Consider the following 18,450-nt stretch of genomic DNA (forward strand, 5'->3'; position numbering starts at 1 on the left):
GGTATTTTCATGTCTGAAAACTGAACCTTAAGTCTAATACTGCCTCTGCACCTGAAACATTCAGCATGAGAGAGAGTGCATCACTAGCCTACTGTAGCTAAAACTGGATGCTAAACATTTATGTTCTGTACAGATCTGGACCCGCTGGCCACTGTTGTACTAGCCTAAATATTTGAACAGTTACGTATGTACTCTAATGCTGACATCTCCTCCCAAACACTGTCCTAGAGGTGTTGCCCGTGAGTAGAAACTCCACAGACATCCCAAATAACCGAGAGCTAATTGTATCACAAGTGATTTGTGTTTCATTCAATTTCTCGATAAACATTTCAAATTTCCCCATTAAACTGAATCAGCACTGTCCTCATAGAGTTGGCTGCCTCAGATGCACATCATTGGAGCAGTTAATTCTGTGAGACATTTAATTTAACTCTGAGCGCAAATGTCACATCCATGACACTGAAATGGGCCGACTATGCATCATAAACAACCACAGGCATCTTCAGTAGAACTCACTATCCTATTTACATGAAAATGAATAATAAAAAGGGGGGATGAACAAAAGAAGAGAATAGCAGACGGACACACAGCGAAGCTAAACATTTGGGATGCAAACAGACATGGTTGTGGGTAGAGCCACTGAGTAAATAGCTATAGCAACAGTGGCGCTCAAGGGCATCGACTCGGGCCCTGCCAGCCTCTGCTCTCACTGTGCCCGCACTCCTGCAGACATGGATGCAGAGAGTCCGGATAAACAGCCCACCCCCCAAATCCTCCGCAAAAAAACAAAAACAAAAAAACAATGACCTCAATCAAACTCTCTGTGTGACAGAGGTGTCCTTCTCTTTTTTGCTCTTTTTCATACATGGGCATTTTATTGTGAGAATGGGTTTGCTTGTGGAGTGGGTTATTAAGTGCCTTCAGATAAGCGTCAATGGGCTGAATGTGTGTGATCAATAACTGCCAGACAAATCAATATCCCTCTCATGCCGCACTTCTTAAAAAAACCCTTGGGAATGCACACCATACTGAGTCAAAGCTTTTTTGTGTCAATCACTTTTTGAGGCTTTGAGAATGTGTGTGTGTGTGTGTGTGTGTGTGTGTGTGTGTGTGCGCGCGCGCGTGCGTGTGTGTGTGTGAGTGTGTGAGTGTGTGTGTATGTGTATGCAATAAACCAATCACTTGTGCATGGCCCTCAATGAAGCCATGATAAATGAGCCATTGATAATTGTATTAATAATCTGACACGGCTGCTCAGATGAACATTTAGAGCCATGCCTGTGTGGAGCGGATAGAGAGGCAACAGGAGAAACAGATGGACTCACTCCATGAGGGGGAAGTCTGAAGTTCGCACCCGCACCCACACTTACAAACACACACACAAACACATAAACCACACACACAATTTATTTCTCTGTCTCTCTCTCACACATGCATACACACACATGCAAAAGATGTTTGTGGTGAAAGTAACACACATACTCACACTCACACACACTCGAACACATAAACCACAAACACATTCTCTTTCTCTCTGTCTCTGTCTCTCTCTCACACATGCACACACACACACAAATGCAAAAGATGTTTGTGACAAAATTAACACACATACTCTCTCTCTCTCAAACACACACACACACACACACACATTCATGCCTGTAGGGGGCTCCTGTCTCCAGCAGGGTGGACCTGTAGGGGGTTGTGTGTGGTCCATTCAGGCCGTCCTCAGCTCCAGGCCAACAGCCCAGCGCTGGAGCTCTCTTCCCCCCACTCGGGCGCTTTCCGCTGGGAAAGCCAAACCCTATGGAGGGCTGTCCGGCACAAAGCCCTCATCCCTAAGAGTCTCTGGCCAAACAAAGCCAGCCTGTCCTGCATACATGCATGGGAACAGACAAAGAGGCCTTTATACAGAGAGGGACGATGCTTTTTGGGGAGCATATAGCCACACAGAGATCTGGCAAATGATTGGCACTGGCATCGTGTGGGTTTATTGAAGGCAAGAAAGAGAGAAAAGTACAGGGGCCTCCCCGAATAACAATCCGATCAAAAGCCGTAGCAGTGGTTACCGACTTCATGATGTTTGGGGTGGTGAGGAACAGCTCCTGTCCAGTTTTGCCCAGCTTCTGACCATTGCTGGGAAAAGCTGAAGTGGCACTGTTACGAAGGTGTCTCTGTCAACATCTTAGGACATATCAGCCTTTAAACCAAACACCTGCAAATGAGAGAGTGAGGGGAAGAACATCAGCACTCCACAACCATTGTGGCTCTCGCACGGTAGAGAGTGTGGTATGGAGAAAGTGACAGAGATGCGTCAATGGAAACGCAGTGCAGGGCTTTTAATAGCCCCCTGGATTAACTGTCACGTGTAGATCCTACTGTGTTCATGCAAATAAACTGATACACACACACACATGCAATGTTCTATGTGAATTCCCTCACTGGCAAACCCCTGGTGGACTGCACCTGAATGATTCATTTCTGGTGTCATTTGTTTTTGCGCAGTGTAAAAAAAAAGGGGTGGAAACAGAGGGGCTTTAATAAATGGGGTCTGGCTTTCCAGGCTGTGGGATCGCAACGTCTCATGTAAAACAGTCATCCGCAAGGTCGAGCTCAGAGCACAGTTTTCTTCTCTCTTTCGGACTCCTTATCGCCACTCAGACCATGTGCATTATGTGGCTACGTTTTGGAAAAGCTTTAGTGGTTCAATTTGAAATGTATACGTACATGTTCACATTGTTGTCCCCCCCGTTCACAAGGATGAATTCTCAGTCAGAAACTGTGAAAACTGGTTTGTGATGCTGTCAAGGGAAATGAGAGAGCCATCCGAGTCCTCACGTGCCAAACAGTCAAACTATGCCATGAAAGACACACACACACACACACACACACACACACACACACACACACACACACACACACACACACAATATATATATATAATTATCTCTGGTAATTATGGAGAAAATATTTAAACTGTGAAAGGACATTTTCAAATTTCATTCTGCACTTCACTGACCATGGGGGGCAGAACAATTAAGTGGAGAAATATGTTCTTATTAATATATATTTATACTTAATGCGAACTTTTCTGTATTTTTTCCACTAGTTGAACATGGACAAAAGCAGCCAGAGAATTCTCATGTTCAGCCATGCATGTGTGTCGCCCATTCCAATCCCTGTTCATTCAGTGGGAACGACAGACTTAAATACTTGCATTTTAATGACACATCACAAACAGAGGCATGACATCACAGCAGAGCAGCTTAGACTGAGTAAGGCGCGGGGGTGTTGGGTTGGTAGGCTGGTGGACAACAGGAACGTGATTGCCGGGTGGCGTGGGGTTAGGGTTGTCGGCAGGAAGTGGATGAGAGGGAGCAGTCACTCCTGATATTCAGAGTCAACACATTATCTTTGGTCTTTGCTTGCTCTGCGGCACTGCTTAAACAGATATTGAGGTATAATAATGATAAAATATATATAAAAAAAACAGATATGTGATATACAACTACCACAACCATAATCTAAAGTTTTACATGTGAATATGTTTTTCCTCAGTGTCTGTTGCTGCCTATGCAGGCTTTTATGTAATCATCATTATTATAAGGTGGAATAAACTGGATTGCACAGCTACAATGCCGGTTGCTGCCTGCACAGGTGTTTGGATACCTAAGAATGTGAGAGCTGTTATGGAAATGTGTTAGTGACTGGTAAAACAAACACACACATACAAACACACACACACACACACACACACACACACACACACACACACACACACAATATATATATATAATTATCTCTGGTAATTATGGAGAAAATATTTAAACTGTGAAAGGACATTTTCAAATTTCATTCTGCACTTCACTGACCATGGGGGGCAGAACAATTAAATGGAGAAATATGTTCTTATTAATATATATTTATACTTAATGCAGAACTTTTCTGTATTTTTTTTCCACTAGTTGAACATGGACAAAAGCAGCCAGAGAATTCTCATGTTCAGCCATGCATGTGTGTAAGCCCATTCAATCCCTGTTCATTCAGTGGGAGCGACAGACTTAAATACTTGCATTTTAATGACACATCACAAACAGAGGCATGACATCACAGCAGAGCAGCTTAGACTGAGTAAGGCGCGGGGGGTGTTGGGTTGGTAGGCTGGTGGACAACAGGAACGTGATTGCCGGGTGGCGTGGGGTTAGGGTTGTTCGGCAGGAAGCGGATGAGAGGAGCAGTCCTCCTGATATTCAGAGTCAACACATTATCTTTGGTCTTTGCTTGCTCTCGGCACTTCTAAAAACAGATATTGAGGTATAATAATGATAAAATATATATAAAAAACAGATATGTGATATACAACTACCACAACCATAATCTAAAGTTTTACATGTGAATATGTTTTTCCTCAGTGTCTGTTGCTGCCTATGCAGGCTTTTATGTAATCATCATTATTATAAGGTGGAATAAACTGGATTGCACAGCTACAATGCCGGTTGCTGCCTGCACAGGTGTTTGGATACCTAAGAATGTGAGAGCTGTTATGGAAATGTGTTAGTGACTGGTAAAACAAACACACACATACAAACACACTTACACACACACACACACAGACACACACACACACACACACACAGACACACACACACACACTGAAATAAATGTCAGTGATGGTCGGGTGATGACAGTTGAAGCATCATACTCTCTCTCTTTCTTTCTACCTGTCTTTTTTCTTTTTTTCATTTAGGCTACTTAGACACATAGACACAGAGGTTTGAAACAGTGGAACTTTGATCTCAGAATGAAGTAGACGTTTAAGAGATGACACCTAATATCTTTCTCTTACACTCTGGCATTCACTCTCACCCATTCTCGAACTCTCTTCTTTCTACCTTTAGTGAATAATCATTGTATCTCCCGCAAATGGTGGTTATTGATCACTAGACGTAAATTGTGTGGCTACCTTTAATTGTTAGAAGTGATCGGTCAAGTTTTGACTTTATCCAATAAAAATGTATCATCGCAAGATGGATTGTTGTTGCTAGGAGACAGAAGCATCCTCAGGCGAAGCTGCCTGATCTGCGCTAGACGAGTTCTTTTTTTCTTTTACTACAGCAACAGCTCTCTCTCTCTCTCTCTCTCTCTCTCTCTCTCTCTCTCTCTCTACCTCTCTCTCTTTCTTCCTCTCTCTCTCCCCCTGTTCCTCCGATGAGGCTCCCGCGGAGAACAGTGGCACCCTCTCCTCCACTCTTCCCGCGTGCGGACACTGCGTAAAGAGCGAGACGGTAACAGAGTGCGAGGGGACTTGGAACACGAGGAGAAAACGCATCAAGATTTATGCCGTCTGAATAGCAAAGTGAGGTAAGTCAGTTGGGATTAGACCGCCGTGTTATAAAAGAGGAGAGAGCCATTGCTCAGAAAATTCGTACAGGGTGCAGTGCAATAACAACTTTCTGTGTAATCGTGTATGTCATCGATTGTTGTGTATTTTCTCCAATAATCACAGATTTCCAAATGGAAATAAAATGCTGCAAAGTGCGGAGTTTCTCTGCAACTTCCAGCTTTTCCGTAGCACCTTGTGTATTCCGTTAAGCATCAAACAGAGAAAACATATTTGCCCTCAACGCTTTTACTTACCAGCAAATTAAACATTTATAAAACACATGCACATAATAGCTGCCAGTGACACAGTTGTCGCGGGGAGATGTTCTAGTTTCTGTGACAGCCCGAGATGTTGGGGAGTTTCCTGCAACACTGAGAGAAGTTGTTTCAGCTATTATGCAATGGGTATGCGAATGGCCGTCTGTTAATTTCACATAAACAGGAGTTTAACGCTTGCGTGCCTCTCACATCATAGTCTAGTAGGCTAATTGATCCGTTGGCAGGCCGTAACATTACATACAAAAGTAACAAATAATTAAATGCTCGATTAAACCTTTGGTTCCGCCGTCCTGGCAACATCCAGCTGATTCAGGTAGGCTACCTCTCCAAAGGGTCCTTATCTCTCCACAAGGGAGAATACACCTACACGAAGGAGGGTGCATCTAGTAGTGTCGTAATTATGCATTGATGATCGTGAACATATCAGGGATGTTCGCCTCTGATTTCATTTTCTGTTAGCATTAGAATGTAGGCTACTATATTTTATTGGCTGAAATGGATTGTGCAGATTCTGAAATAGCCTACATGAGAAGGAACTGGTAAATAATCGCATTTCAAAGCTTATAAAAATATACACATTTATATTTGAAGTCGGTATGAAGATGACGTGCTTAAACTTTGCATATTATTTATTCACTTTTATTATAATAAATCACCCTATCGATATATTTTTATCCACTGTTTGTGTGTGGTGGTTAAAGCACCATAAAAAACAGCCATTAAACAGCCCTTCTGCTGGCTCGGGTGGTTCACAGTAAAACCACGGCGGTCAGTAAGCTAGCAGAGTCGCTGCATAAAAGCTTATCTGAGAGTGATTGTCAGAGGGTCCGCGGCGGGCCGGTGTATTTGAACTGTGCCGCGCCAGGCACCACCTGGGCGTGTATCTGTAAGATTTCTGGAGAGCGCGGAGATGATGATGCATAATTTATCTGCGCAGAGCATCTGAACAGAATTCTAATATCCCACTTGCTTACTGTTGCTCCTTGCATGTTGGTGTTGCTTCTCCAATCCATCATCCTGTGACGTACAACCATAAGTCACATCCAAAGTCAGATATGTAGCTTTTGTGAGATCCCTTGCCATACAATACAAGTCGGGGATGTATTGGACTGTCAGTCTGCTAAATGTTACCTTTGTAAAAGCTAACTTTTTCTCACTCAGCCTCAAGCCTGCAGCAGTTCACAAAATAGTAGGCTATCAAAAGAGACACTTTCATTTGCAATTTGTAATTTGTAATTTAAATATTAACAGTGGTGCTTGTGTGTGTGTGTGTGTGTGTGTGTGTGTGTGTGTGTGTGTGTGTGGTGTGCGGTGTGCGTGTTTGTATGTATGTGTGTGTGTGACATGTGCAGGCGTACTTGTTGGAATTTTTGCATGGCTGTGTATGAAACGGCCTTGAAGAACTAAGAACACCTCTACTGTATTGGAATGCTGAGTGTGCCTCTAGATTGTATGTGTGTGTGTGTGCGCACGTGCACATGTGTGCAAGTGTGTGTGTGTGTTTGTGTGTGCATGTGTCTGTGTTTTTGCATTTGTGTTTGCACAGCTCTCTCTGTGTGTGTGTGTGTGTGTGTGTGTGTGTGTGTGTGTGTGTGTGTGTGTGTGTTTACAGACAGTGAATGTGGGAGATGGCCTTGTGAAATATTGGGAGGTTGTGATGCTCAGCTCAACAACCAGTACTCTGTGGAGTTCATGCGGTAAAAAGCCGCGCTACCATAATTAGCAGCTGAATGGAGCGGACTGCTTTTTGCATGTAAATAACAATCCATCATGGATCTCTTCAGCAGCACTTTATGGAGTGGAAATTCAGAGATGTGCAATAACCAAACAGAGGAGCGCTTTAAAATGAGATACAGTTCGGAAGGGATAATAATTCAGAAATAGGCATTTTTATGACTCGTAAAAAGTTTCTGAAAATGTATTTTTTTTCTCGGCTGTGGAGAGGCCACTCATATTTGCTTCTGTTTGGGCAAGCTGCAGGTTACGGGCGCTGGTGTACTGTGTACTGCGCTTCTCCTGGCCTGATTCATCTCACCGTGAGGCCATGCTGAGAATGGACACAATGCTGAGTGCCCCCAACCCCATCACAGCCAAGGAACTGCTGGTGTTGTTGTTGCCTCTCACCCTCCCTCTCGCCCTTGTCCAGTCCTGAATGTCTCTTCGGTCCACACACAGGTGACCGTCTCTGTTGTGCTCTTTGCTAGGCAAATGCGTTTTTGTTTTTGTTTTTTTTTGGAAGAAGGACGCGAAGATAGCCTTGTAGTGTCTCTCTCTTTTCCTTGTTGCATGGCATGGAGATGTTTGGAGGAAACAGTAGCAGTCTGCTGTACGGCAGATTTTCTCAGTGGCAGCTCGGGCTCTTTATCCAGCCGTCAGAGCATTGCGGGAGGTTGAGTTGCATTCTTGCTGTTTAATGATGATATACATCATATGTAATAATCAGTGTATATGAGGTTATGCTTTTATGACACTGAAAACTAACTTGTTCAATTACTGGTTTGCAAGCTGCAAAATTGGATTGTAATTCACACCATAATAAACCTACTCACTGACTTTGGCTGACCAGACGGTTGTTTGTTAGACTTGAATAGGACATGATCGTTATGTTATCCTTTAACAACCAGACACATTTGTCATAATAAATGCACCTCAGGAATATCCATAGTGATATTTGAAAATCAAATGGTCTTGTTACAGTGGTGTGCAACTTAAAGCAAGCAGTCAAAGGGAGTCTGTCACAACTATGGACTGAAAAACATGCTGTCTTATACAACCTGCAGTCATTCTGTCAACAGTTCAACTCGGCAGTTGTCAGTCAATCAGACTGGAATACTCACCACATGTGGAGATATGGAGCTTGGCAAAAAGTGCATCCAGTTCATCATGTCAAGTACAGAGCAGCTTACAGAAAGGAGAAGTTGGGCAAGAAAAGCCAAGGCAAAGATGATGATGTTTGTGTGCGTGTGTATGTGTGTGTATGCGTGTGCGTGCGTGCGTGTGTGTGTGTGTGTGTGTGTGTGTGTGTGTGTGTGTCTATCTGTGTGTGTATCTGTTTGTATGTGTGTGTGTGTGTGTGTGTGTGTGTGTGTATCGGTCTAAGGAAAGGGCAGTGTGGAGACAGACAGCTGTGACTGCTGCTCTTTCTGAGGGGGAGTTTGTGAATTAATGATAGGACAGAGATGACACACTGCTGTGCTCTCCAGTGTGTCCTCACTACAGCCACAGTGGGGGCCGGTCGCGCGCACACACACACACACACACACACACACACACACACACACGCGCGAACACACATACACACACACATACACACACACACACAAACGCACGCACGCACACACACCATCCAAACACAATAATGATATGTCACAAATGCACCCTTTTCAGAATAATGACACCAATTCCACCAATTCTCACCACCATCCACACCCTAATAACGATGTACTGAGACACAAAAATATAGGACACAGAAGCATCTGAGGACCACTGACACAGGATAGTTATACACAATATTCTCTATCCATGATATTATGTGTCAGCTTTTCATCTTTTCTACACAGTAGAATACCAATGAGCTTTTGCATCCCACTATCCAAGCATATTAAGGTACTATATAGTCACATTAGCATATAAACCCATAACACATGACTCATCGACCAGTGCATGATTGAGCTGGTGTTAGTAACTTGAAGATGGTTTGGTAGTGATAGTGGTGGTCACTGGTCATAATATAGCACCGGGCAGCAGCCCGGGCCAAAGGGAATAGAGCGTCCGTAGGGAGCATGTATGCCGTGCCGAAACTGCATCAACAGAGACGAGTCTTGCTGTTAGTGAGGCTGTTTGCCTTATGGATGAATAGAAAAGCAAACGCACATGCATGTAATGACACTGCAGTGGCAGGCTGGGTGTCAAGCTTGCACGTGCCGAATGCTGCGGATTTCATACTCGACACAGTCACAAGCCATATGTTTCAGCCAGAATTGGACTAGCCAAACACATCAGGATGCATTAGCGTCGTTTTCATAAGCGAGCCATGTTTTGGAGCATATCGCTCTGCCCTCTAACCATCCTCTAGCTCGGGTGACAGCAAAGGAGACACTGCCAAACACAATAAATTGAACAGGAGCTCGATTAAAAACAGAACACCACCTGTTTGATCGGTAAAAAAAAACAAAAAAACAATAGAGGAATTAGCAGATGAAACATTTTGCGCTTGACATGTAAACTAACTGGTGTTGCCTCTGCAGGAGTGCATTACTGGCAAGCCTCAGGTAAGGCTTATGCAATAATTGTGAAACTCTTCGGAGAGCACAAGCATTTTGAGGACAACATACAAGGGCTGCAGTGCGTGGCTCAAAGCACCATCAGCAAAAACCCGCTGCAGCATCACACGATCAGAACCACACTCTTCAAAGCAACACAAATACGCATTATTTTTAACAAGTGCCAGGCAGAGCATTTGATGTGATATTCAGGCCATTATTATATTAAAGAAGTCTCTCACAGTCATAGAGGAGAGGGTTCTTCTCCTTGGTTTGTGTGTGTGTGTGTGTGTGTGTGTGTGTGTGTGTGTGTGTGTGTGTGTGTGTTTATTGGTCCGCAAGTGTGCTGTTTCTTGTGTGTGCATTTGTGTTTATGTCTAAATGGATGTGTGTCCTCACACTTTTGTGGATGCAAGTGTATGTGCATGGGAAAGTCCTGGTGTGTGTGCACGTGTTTGTGCACACATTCGTGCGTGTGTCTACGTTACCTAGTCATCGAATGTTTCCCCAGAAATGTTTACTCTTGGTTTGCATCTACATGTAAGGAGCAGGAAATCCCATCTGATGCGAAGGCTAACACACTGGTGCTCATCAACGCACCCTACAAGATCTGTCCGATTTTCAGACGCGTCCCATGTGAATTGGCCCTCCCACATCAGGGTTTGTGGTGGAAGTCGATGTGTTTTACGGGGTGGCCAGAAAGTGTATGTTGCAGAGTGTAGATGGCCTTTGCTGCGTCGTAAACAAAATCAAATCGCCACAGTAAATCAAGCAGGATTCACTGATCTGCCCGCGCAGGCGTGAAATGCGAGCCAATTCATCCTGATTTACTGCCGACACACCTATGAGGTAGTTATGCAGGTGACATGCTGTCAATTAAAGTTGATTTCATTTGAAATGGGAATCGATTGAATGTTAAATTTGTATTAGGCAGCAGTCCTGACTTTGTCTAGTTATTGCATTTCTGATGCTGGGAGGCAGACACATTGAACTTGTCTTTCTGTCCAACCCCACCACAATTCTCGAATTTCAGTTTAAAAAACACTATACACTCAGCTACAGCTCTGTCCATCACAGACATTGACATTGCCTGATTTTCCCAATCTAACGTGTCACCTTCATTCCTCTCCATCTCTGCCCCCTCGCTGTGCCTTGAGCTGTGTTTTTAAAGACAGTTAACAGAGTGTTGTGTTGGGGTTAAATAAGTTATAGCAGAGACTTTCTACTGAGAAGACACAGCACCTAAAAAATCCTCCATGGGGTTAGATTGTAACGTCAATATGGCAGTTGTCTACACATATCCCATCCCTTCCACGGCAAACGTCGACATGTGAACACATTGAGCCAATCATGTGGTGTGTTGTGAAGACATTGTGCCAGTCATGTGTTGTGATCTCACCGCTGGAGCAAGGTTGGTGTCGTGAAGCCTTGCGCATGTGCATTTCTCCCGAAATAGGTGCCCGATACGTGCTCAAAAAGTGTTGCAATATGGCCGCCGAGTGGAGGGACTTGCCTAAAAGGACTTTGGTTATAGTGTGTTGTGCATTATTGTGGTAGTGAATGCCACCAAGTTGCATTGGCCAGTGCAGGACTGGTGGAGGGCTGCAGCAGAGGGAGGTTTTATACACATTCCGGTACAGGGTCCCCGCAGGGTGCGAGGCGTTGGAGTGAGTCTGAGATTGACCCCCAGTGTGTGAGGTAACTGGAGTGGAGCATTGCAACCTGCTAACAGGCTCGCTCCTGCCATCACCACAGTGTGAGGGCACAGGCGCAGACACACAACTTCAGTCACGCTTGCACTGACAACTACCGAAATACGCATGCTTGACACACACACACACACACACGCATGCATACACACACATTCTAACTTCATCGTTTAGCACATGTACACTTACAGCAATCATATGCGCATACTAAACTCAAAGTACAAATACAGAATTCACACACACACACACACACACACACACACACACACACACACACACAGACACACACACACACACACACACACACACACACACACACACACACACACTCTCTCTCTCTCACACACAGAGAGAGAGAGAACAGGAAGAGAGGACTGTCATTTAATGAGGCTGGGTGTTATCACTTCACATTTGGTTCAGTGTGGGTGGATGTTGTGACTAACCCACACAGGAAGTAGCCCCCTCTCCCTCCAAACCCTCCAACATCCCCATGGGGCCTGTAGAGCTTGTAGGTGCAGAGGTCAGCATCTGTTTCACTCACACGATAAAAGCTGCCTAGAGCACGTTGTGTACAAACCCCCAACCCCCCAGTCCCTGATGTCGCACAGGGGCAGGGGTGAGGCTGGGGGGCTTGGGGAATCAGAATGCGGGTCACAGGGGTCAGAATAGACACCCATACCCCGGCTCAGATAAATGCCCATCCAGCGGCTTTCTTTCAAAAGAAACGACCTGCGTAATGAGGGACACACGGCACGGCAGCCTCCTTGACCCCCCAGTGACCTGCAATGAGGTTCCTCCACCCACCCACCCACCCATGGAGAGAACTCAGAGAATTCATCTAGCCACTCACATCACATTTTGACGAAATCTTATAACGTTGCTAATATGAACTGATCTGTGTGCTAATGTGATAGCGGTGGATATGCACTGTAAGGTGGATAAGTGGTGATTCCATGCGCAGGGTTTTCTGTGGCTTGTGTGGAATGCTAGCCTGCTGTTACACTCCTACCCCTGGAGAAGAGAGGCTCCTCATGCCGCTGTGCTCTGTGTGTCCCATTCTTCTGACGTCAGCAGAGTTAGAGTGTGTAGGCGTTCAGGAGACATTCAAGTAACCAAGGCAAATCCTGCAGCAAAGCCGTGTGAATGATCGCTGTCTATGCATTGCGAGTTTTTATTCTCCAAAGGCCCTTTGTTTTACTGCCTACTTTTTTTTGGCCCTTCTTTCTTAAAGCAAATAGCAATGCCAGTGGAGAACAATGGCAAAGAAAAGGACTTGGGGATTTTTTTTTGTTTGGCACAGGAGTTGAGAATTGATTTTATGAGCTGGCTGTTTGATTTAGGCATGCTGTTAAGGAACAGCCTGGGAGAAATACCAATTAATTTCTGAGTCTCTTCCCCCCTAAAAAAGGGCCCTGTTCTCTGCTTGCGTCCCATCCCAGGCGGCTAATTAGCATGATTAGCCAGAGGCGAGTGTTTAAGGATGGGAGACAGTGATCAGACTGAAGGCAATACATTTTCACTTATTTAGCTTAGCAGTGATCCCTGTCGAAAGAGGCCTGTCGCCAGAGAACAGCCCAAGATTTCAGTCAGATATGGGAGTGTTAACCGATCGAAAACGAAACAAGAGCACTATTAGCTGCACTGTGAAGGTGTGAGATTTTTTCATTCTTCATGTTTTTCTTTGCTGTTGTCTGAAAATTAGTTTTTTTTTTTAAGTCCTCCTTGAGTTCCATGGCAATGGTGTTTGCACTTGACACTCCGTATTGCCTTAGCCCCGGCACTGTATCATCGTGTGATAATCAGACATCAGACACATTTTGAACTACATGCAGAAACTTATCCAATTAGTACATGCTTGGCAGCAGCATTATTATCTTCTGCAGTCTGCTTCTCACTTCTTACTGGAGGAAGAAAAAAAAGGAGCAATGCAATGAAAAAAAAAAGATGCACGTCCCATATATGGTCATATTAGCTCTGTGGTGCACACAGTTAGCAATCTTTTTTTTCTAACACTTACTGTAAACACCTGTTCCCCGGATTAGAAGCCATCTTGGAAAATGGGTGTGAATCTTTTATAAGGACAAATCATGCTGAAGGGCTTCCTGTGATGACGCTGAGAGGGGTCACTGAATGTTTTTATTGAGGCAGAAATAGACTGCAGACAACTCCTGTTCTACACTATGGAATATGGACAGTAAGTTAGGAGTGTTTCAGCTGCTCAGCTGCTTGAGGTTCATCATGTTGTCTCAAAATGCAGTGACTGGAGACGTGTGGGTCAGTCAAACCATCTACTTTGCAAAACGATAATTTTAGTGTCAACATTGTTGGCTGAATGTGAAATTGTTTGTCTGGTTAACTATCTTGAACTACCTTCATCTTCTTAACTATCTTGGCAATATATATTTAAAATCTGAGAGTAATGACGGTGGAAATTTGTTTCAGATTGATGTGTCACAGTTGTCACAGACAACAGGAATAAATCCACTATGCACTCACTCCATCTCTTCTTTATGCACTCACTCCATCCCTATACTTTATATGCAAACAAACAAACAATCTCTCTCTCTCTCTCTCAGACACACACACACACTCCTGGCCAAACTCGAACCCACTCCCACTCCCTTGCTGTCCTGACCCTTTGAGGGTGCAGGTTAAAACAGCATCTCCCAGGAGAGTCTGAACTTCTGCCAGCTGTGGGTGACATTCTCAAAAACTAACGCTGATACCATGCTGTCCATCTCCCAAGAGAGGAAGGAAAAGAGAGAGTGAGAGAGAGAGAGAGAAAAGGAGTCAAGAGAGAGAAAAATAATAAAAGGGGAGTAAATGGACACACAAACACACACACACACACACACACACACACACACACTACCCAGTAAATTACATAAATTCAAGTACAAGTATAGTGCATAAACACTAACATTTCTATATAGTGGTCCATATAACTCACAGAAATATATAACACATATATGCTCACAGAAATATAGACACACATACACTCAAACATTATCCATCAGAAACATTATGCATACAAACATTTTCCTACATACTTATCAGACAAACACATGCAAATGTGATCATACACACACACACACACACACACAACACACACACACACACACACATAGTCCATCACACATAAACAAACACATTGTCCTCCTGGCTCGTTAGCGCCTGCTGTCCCTGAGTGCCGAGGAGGAAGCAGGGCCAGATTACAGCAGAGCTCTTTCTCTCACACACACTTTCTCTTTCTCTCTCTCTCTCTCTCTCCATTTCTCTCTCTCTCTCCTGTTCTCTCTCTCCGCTGTCGCTTCTGCTCCAGCTCAGCTCAGCGCAGCTCAGCGGCGCAGGCCAGGAACTTGCGTGTCGGCTGTTTTGTGTGCTGGCCTCGCTTGGATGAGATAGCATCTCGCAGGGTTGAGTATTATCCAAGGTTTGGACGAATCCCTTGGACAGACAGCTCAACTTTGTGCAGATGCCAGGGCATCGGAGGGAAAGGGGGGGGAGAAAAGAGAGGGGAAACAAGAAAGACAGAGAACTAGAGAGAGAGAGAGAGAGAGAGTTGGGGGGGAAAACTAGGCAGGCTTTTGGCATGCCGCATAAATGCACAGGCGGCTGGGGAATCTGCAAAAGGGGAAATCAGATTAAGGAAGCTTTTCCAAGCCCTGAGATCAAAACATGAGCTTAGATATCAGCTCCCTCATCTGAGTGGCATTAGCACCTCGCAGCCAATGGGGGCCCAGGCCCATATTTAATTAAGCCATTGGAAGTGCAGAGCAAGAAAACATTGAGCGTTTGTTCTGTCCGTCGGAGACACAAGCAGCTCTGCAGGCACCAGGGCCCTCGGCAACAGTGGTGACTGCAGCGGTCAAAGCTGCATGCTTTCTGTGGGTCTCTGTGCGGAGAGTTCATTACGTCAGACTGGAGAGGGAGGTTCACTCAGGACAAGGCTAGAGTCGAGCAGTGGCATACAAAGGGATAGGGCAATGGTTTTTTTTAAAGGGAATGTGCTTTAGTTATGCTCAACAATGCATATGTCATTATCCACCTGTTTTTAAATTCAATTAACTTTTGGAATTATCTCTTTATGTCTATCTTTTCTTCATTTCACTCTCTCTCTCTCTCTCTCTCTCTCTCCCTCCCTCCCTCAGTGCTCCCCTCGATGTTTGATCCCGCTGAGTGCTCCCCAACTGATACATGGCCCACCCACAGGACCGCCGCGTGCTCCCCTGACGTTCCTCTCCTCTTAGTTCCCCGGTAAGACAGACACCCAACCCCCCCTCCCCTCCTCTCCCCTGCCACCGCCACCACCACCACTACCATCTCCACACGCCTCTACTCCGCCGCACACCTCCCCCCGTGACCGCGCCATGCCAGTGGGGGTTCGGCCTCTCCTGCTGGCCCTGATGGGGGCCAGGCTGCTGCTGCCGTCCGGCAGCGACTCCCCGCGGCGTGAGATCAAGATCGACGGCGACCTGGTGCTCGGCGGCCTCTTCCCCATCCACGAGAAGGGCCAGGGCATGGACGAGTGCGGCCGCATCAACGAGGACCGCGGCATCCAGCGTCTGGAGGCCATGCTGTTCGCCATCGACCGCATCAACGAGGACATGTCGCTGCTGCCCGGCGTCCAGCTGGGTGTGCACATCCTGGACACGTGTTCGCGCGACACCTACGCCCTGGAGCAGGCCCTGGAGTTTGTGCGCGCCTCGCTCACCAAGGTGGACGACACGGAGTTCATCTGCCCCGACGGCTCGTACGCACTGCAGGAGGACAGCCCGCTTGCCATCGCTGGAGTCATCGGCGGATCCTACAGCAGCGTGTCCATACAGGTCAGACAGCTACGTCACCACCACACATCTGAATTTAGATGAAGATATTTAAACACTAGTTTATATGTGGACATGAGGAATTGGAGCAATTCTGAGCAAAGTCACAGTTGGTTCTGTGGAATAGCAATTTACATTTTCTGTTCATATCTTTGTTTTAATTTCATACTGTTTTGCATTTAATCTAAACCTGATGCTTATAAGTCTTATTAGTCTTAAGTCTTATTAGTTACCTTCGATTGAAGATGTGGTCTTAAATAAAAGTGTCTTAAAGTGTTCACTTTGTCTCTGAACTATTGGTAGATTGCTATGACGATGCTTTTTACTCTTTAGACTATAAGCGCTTTCAGACATACGTGTAAGACCAGAGGTTCTGCCGATGTTAAACGGTGGGGCCGTATATCTGAACGACATAACCGGTCATATGGAAGTCCGAATTTAGCCGGTTGTTCTACTACTCCCCCCCCTAGTATTTCCTCCGGACATTATGTAAATGGGCTGTGTCTGAACGAGGCGTAGAACATACGGTTAAAATTCACACCTAGTGAGAGGGCGTGTTGGTGACGTTTCTTTCGTGCGTCCATGTGGTTAGGTCTGACTTAAATGCCAGTGTTATGATGGAGTGGCATAGTGCTGTCCAGAAAATCTCCGACCTGGAAAGATGCAGACATCACGGAGCTACTGTTCATGAGGGCATACAACATTTTGCTAGAACACATGAAGGGAATGGCACGTTGTAGCCTTCAACTGCATGGCAAGGCCAAACGAATTCAAAAGACTGATAAGCAGAAGGCGCTGTAAAGGCAGTAGCCTACAGCGACGTCGTTGACGACAATAACAGGAGTATTTAATAAATTGTTAGCCAACACGGTTTTCTGTTCATTGATAGCCTTCTCATGGCCTGCTGAGCTAACTGGTATTTGTTGAGCATATATGCCTAGAGAAAATTAAAACAAAGAAAACCCAACTTTGTTCCAAGCTCCTTACGTGTCCTAAATGCAACAGACACATGGGGAGAGGATGCTTTTGGAAAAAAATAAACCATGAAAAAACAAACAACTTCACTGTTATGTTAGTATTTTGTTTGTTGCTTAAAAACGTTGTATGATGGCCTTGAAGTCTTGAGTTAGCCTACTGAATTGGCTGGTAGCCTACCATAAAGTTTGTGCATCGCTCTCCAACGCAAACCAGATTCTGGTACAACGTTGAAAACAGATAAATGTGTTTATTCGAAGCACACATACAAATAGTGGAGGTCAATTTCAAGTGCGCACTTACGTGACTAGCCTACACTCAATAGATTTGTCTTCTTTAGCCTACATAATGCATAGGCTACACCAAAACAAAAAAGCAGCAGTGACAGGCAGCGTCAAGATATATTCTGCGTCATATCTCGTGATCTTGTGAACTCTACAAGCCCCCACTCCTCACTTTCGACAACCACACGGAGATTCTGTAATGTGCGTGTATGTCGCTCACACATACGCACATTATAAGGTCAGTATAAGGTCCGCAGGTTAGCATCATATCTGAATCATCCGAAGGGTAGGACCTCCGTTTGACAAACCTCCGCATATACTCCGGAGGTTATATCTGAAAGCGCTTTATAAATAAGCCTACTGAAGAAACACTGGTTGAAGGCCATCTCCTACTGGAGACAGATTTGCCAGGGTGGTGTGGTTTAGGAGTAATGAAATACATTCGAAACAAAGCTGCAGGTTTCAAGAAAATGGTCACGGAGATAATAGGCTGTCAGCATCCTTACTAGGGTGAGCAAGAGCACACTGTGCCCTTTATGCAGATACAGAATAAAGACAGTGGGTGTGACTGGTGCTCCTTCTGCTAAGTTTGTGCTCAGCTCCCAGTTTCTGGAGTTTGTTTCCCATGTAGAAGCTACCAGATAGGCCTGTTTTCAGTCACCAGACGCTATGACAAGTTAGCCATTTTTACTTGCCTGAAAATGTTTTGTCAGTTATTAAGTTACCAGGAATTGCA

The 18,450-nt window shown here is 45.0% G+C and overlaps 1 protein-coding gene across 3 annotated transcripts in view; it reads left to right on the plus strand.

Moving 5' to 3' along the window:
* Nucleotides 1-5,058: 5,058 nt before the first annotated feature.
* Nucleotides 5,059-18,450, plus strand: part of grm3 (glutamate receptor, metabotropic 3) — a 43,543-nt gene continuing 30,151 nt past the window's right edge. Inside the window, exons 1-2 of one of the 3 annotated variants that reach the window (XR_007195077.1) lie at nucleotides 5,059-5,358; nucleotides 15,781-16,458. Coding sequence is in view for 2 of the 3 variants with exons in the window: in XM_048257539.1 (XP_048113496.1) it covers nucleotides 16,000-16,458 (459 nt within the window). In the remaining variant the exon portion in view is untranslated. Of the gene's footprint in view, nucleotides 5,359-7,754; nucleotides 7,834-15,780; nucleotides 16,459-18,450 lie in introns of those variants that run through there. The other 2 variants (XM_048257539.1, XM_048257540.1) reach the window with 2 other exon arrangements.

The sequence above is a fragment of the Alosa alosa genome, chromosome 11 (genome assembly GCF_017589495.1).
Source record: "Alosa alosa isolate M-15738 ecotype Scorff River chromosome 11, AALO_Geno_1.1, whole genome shotgun sequence".
In the NCBI taxonomy this organism is placed as follows: Eukaryota; Metazoa; Chordata; class Actinopteri; order Clupeiformes; family Clupeidae; genus Alosa; species Alosa alosa.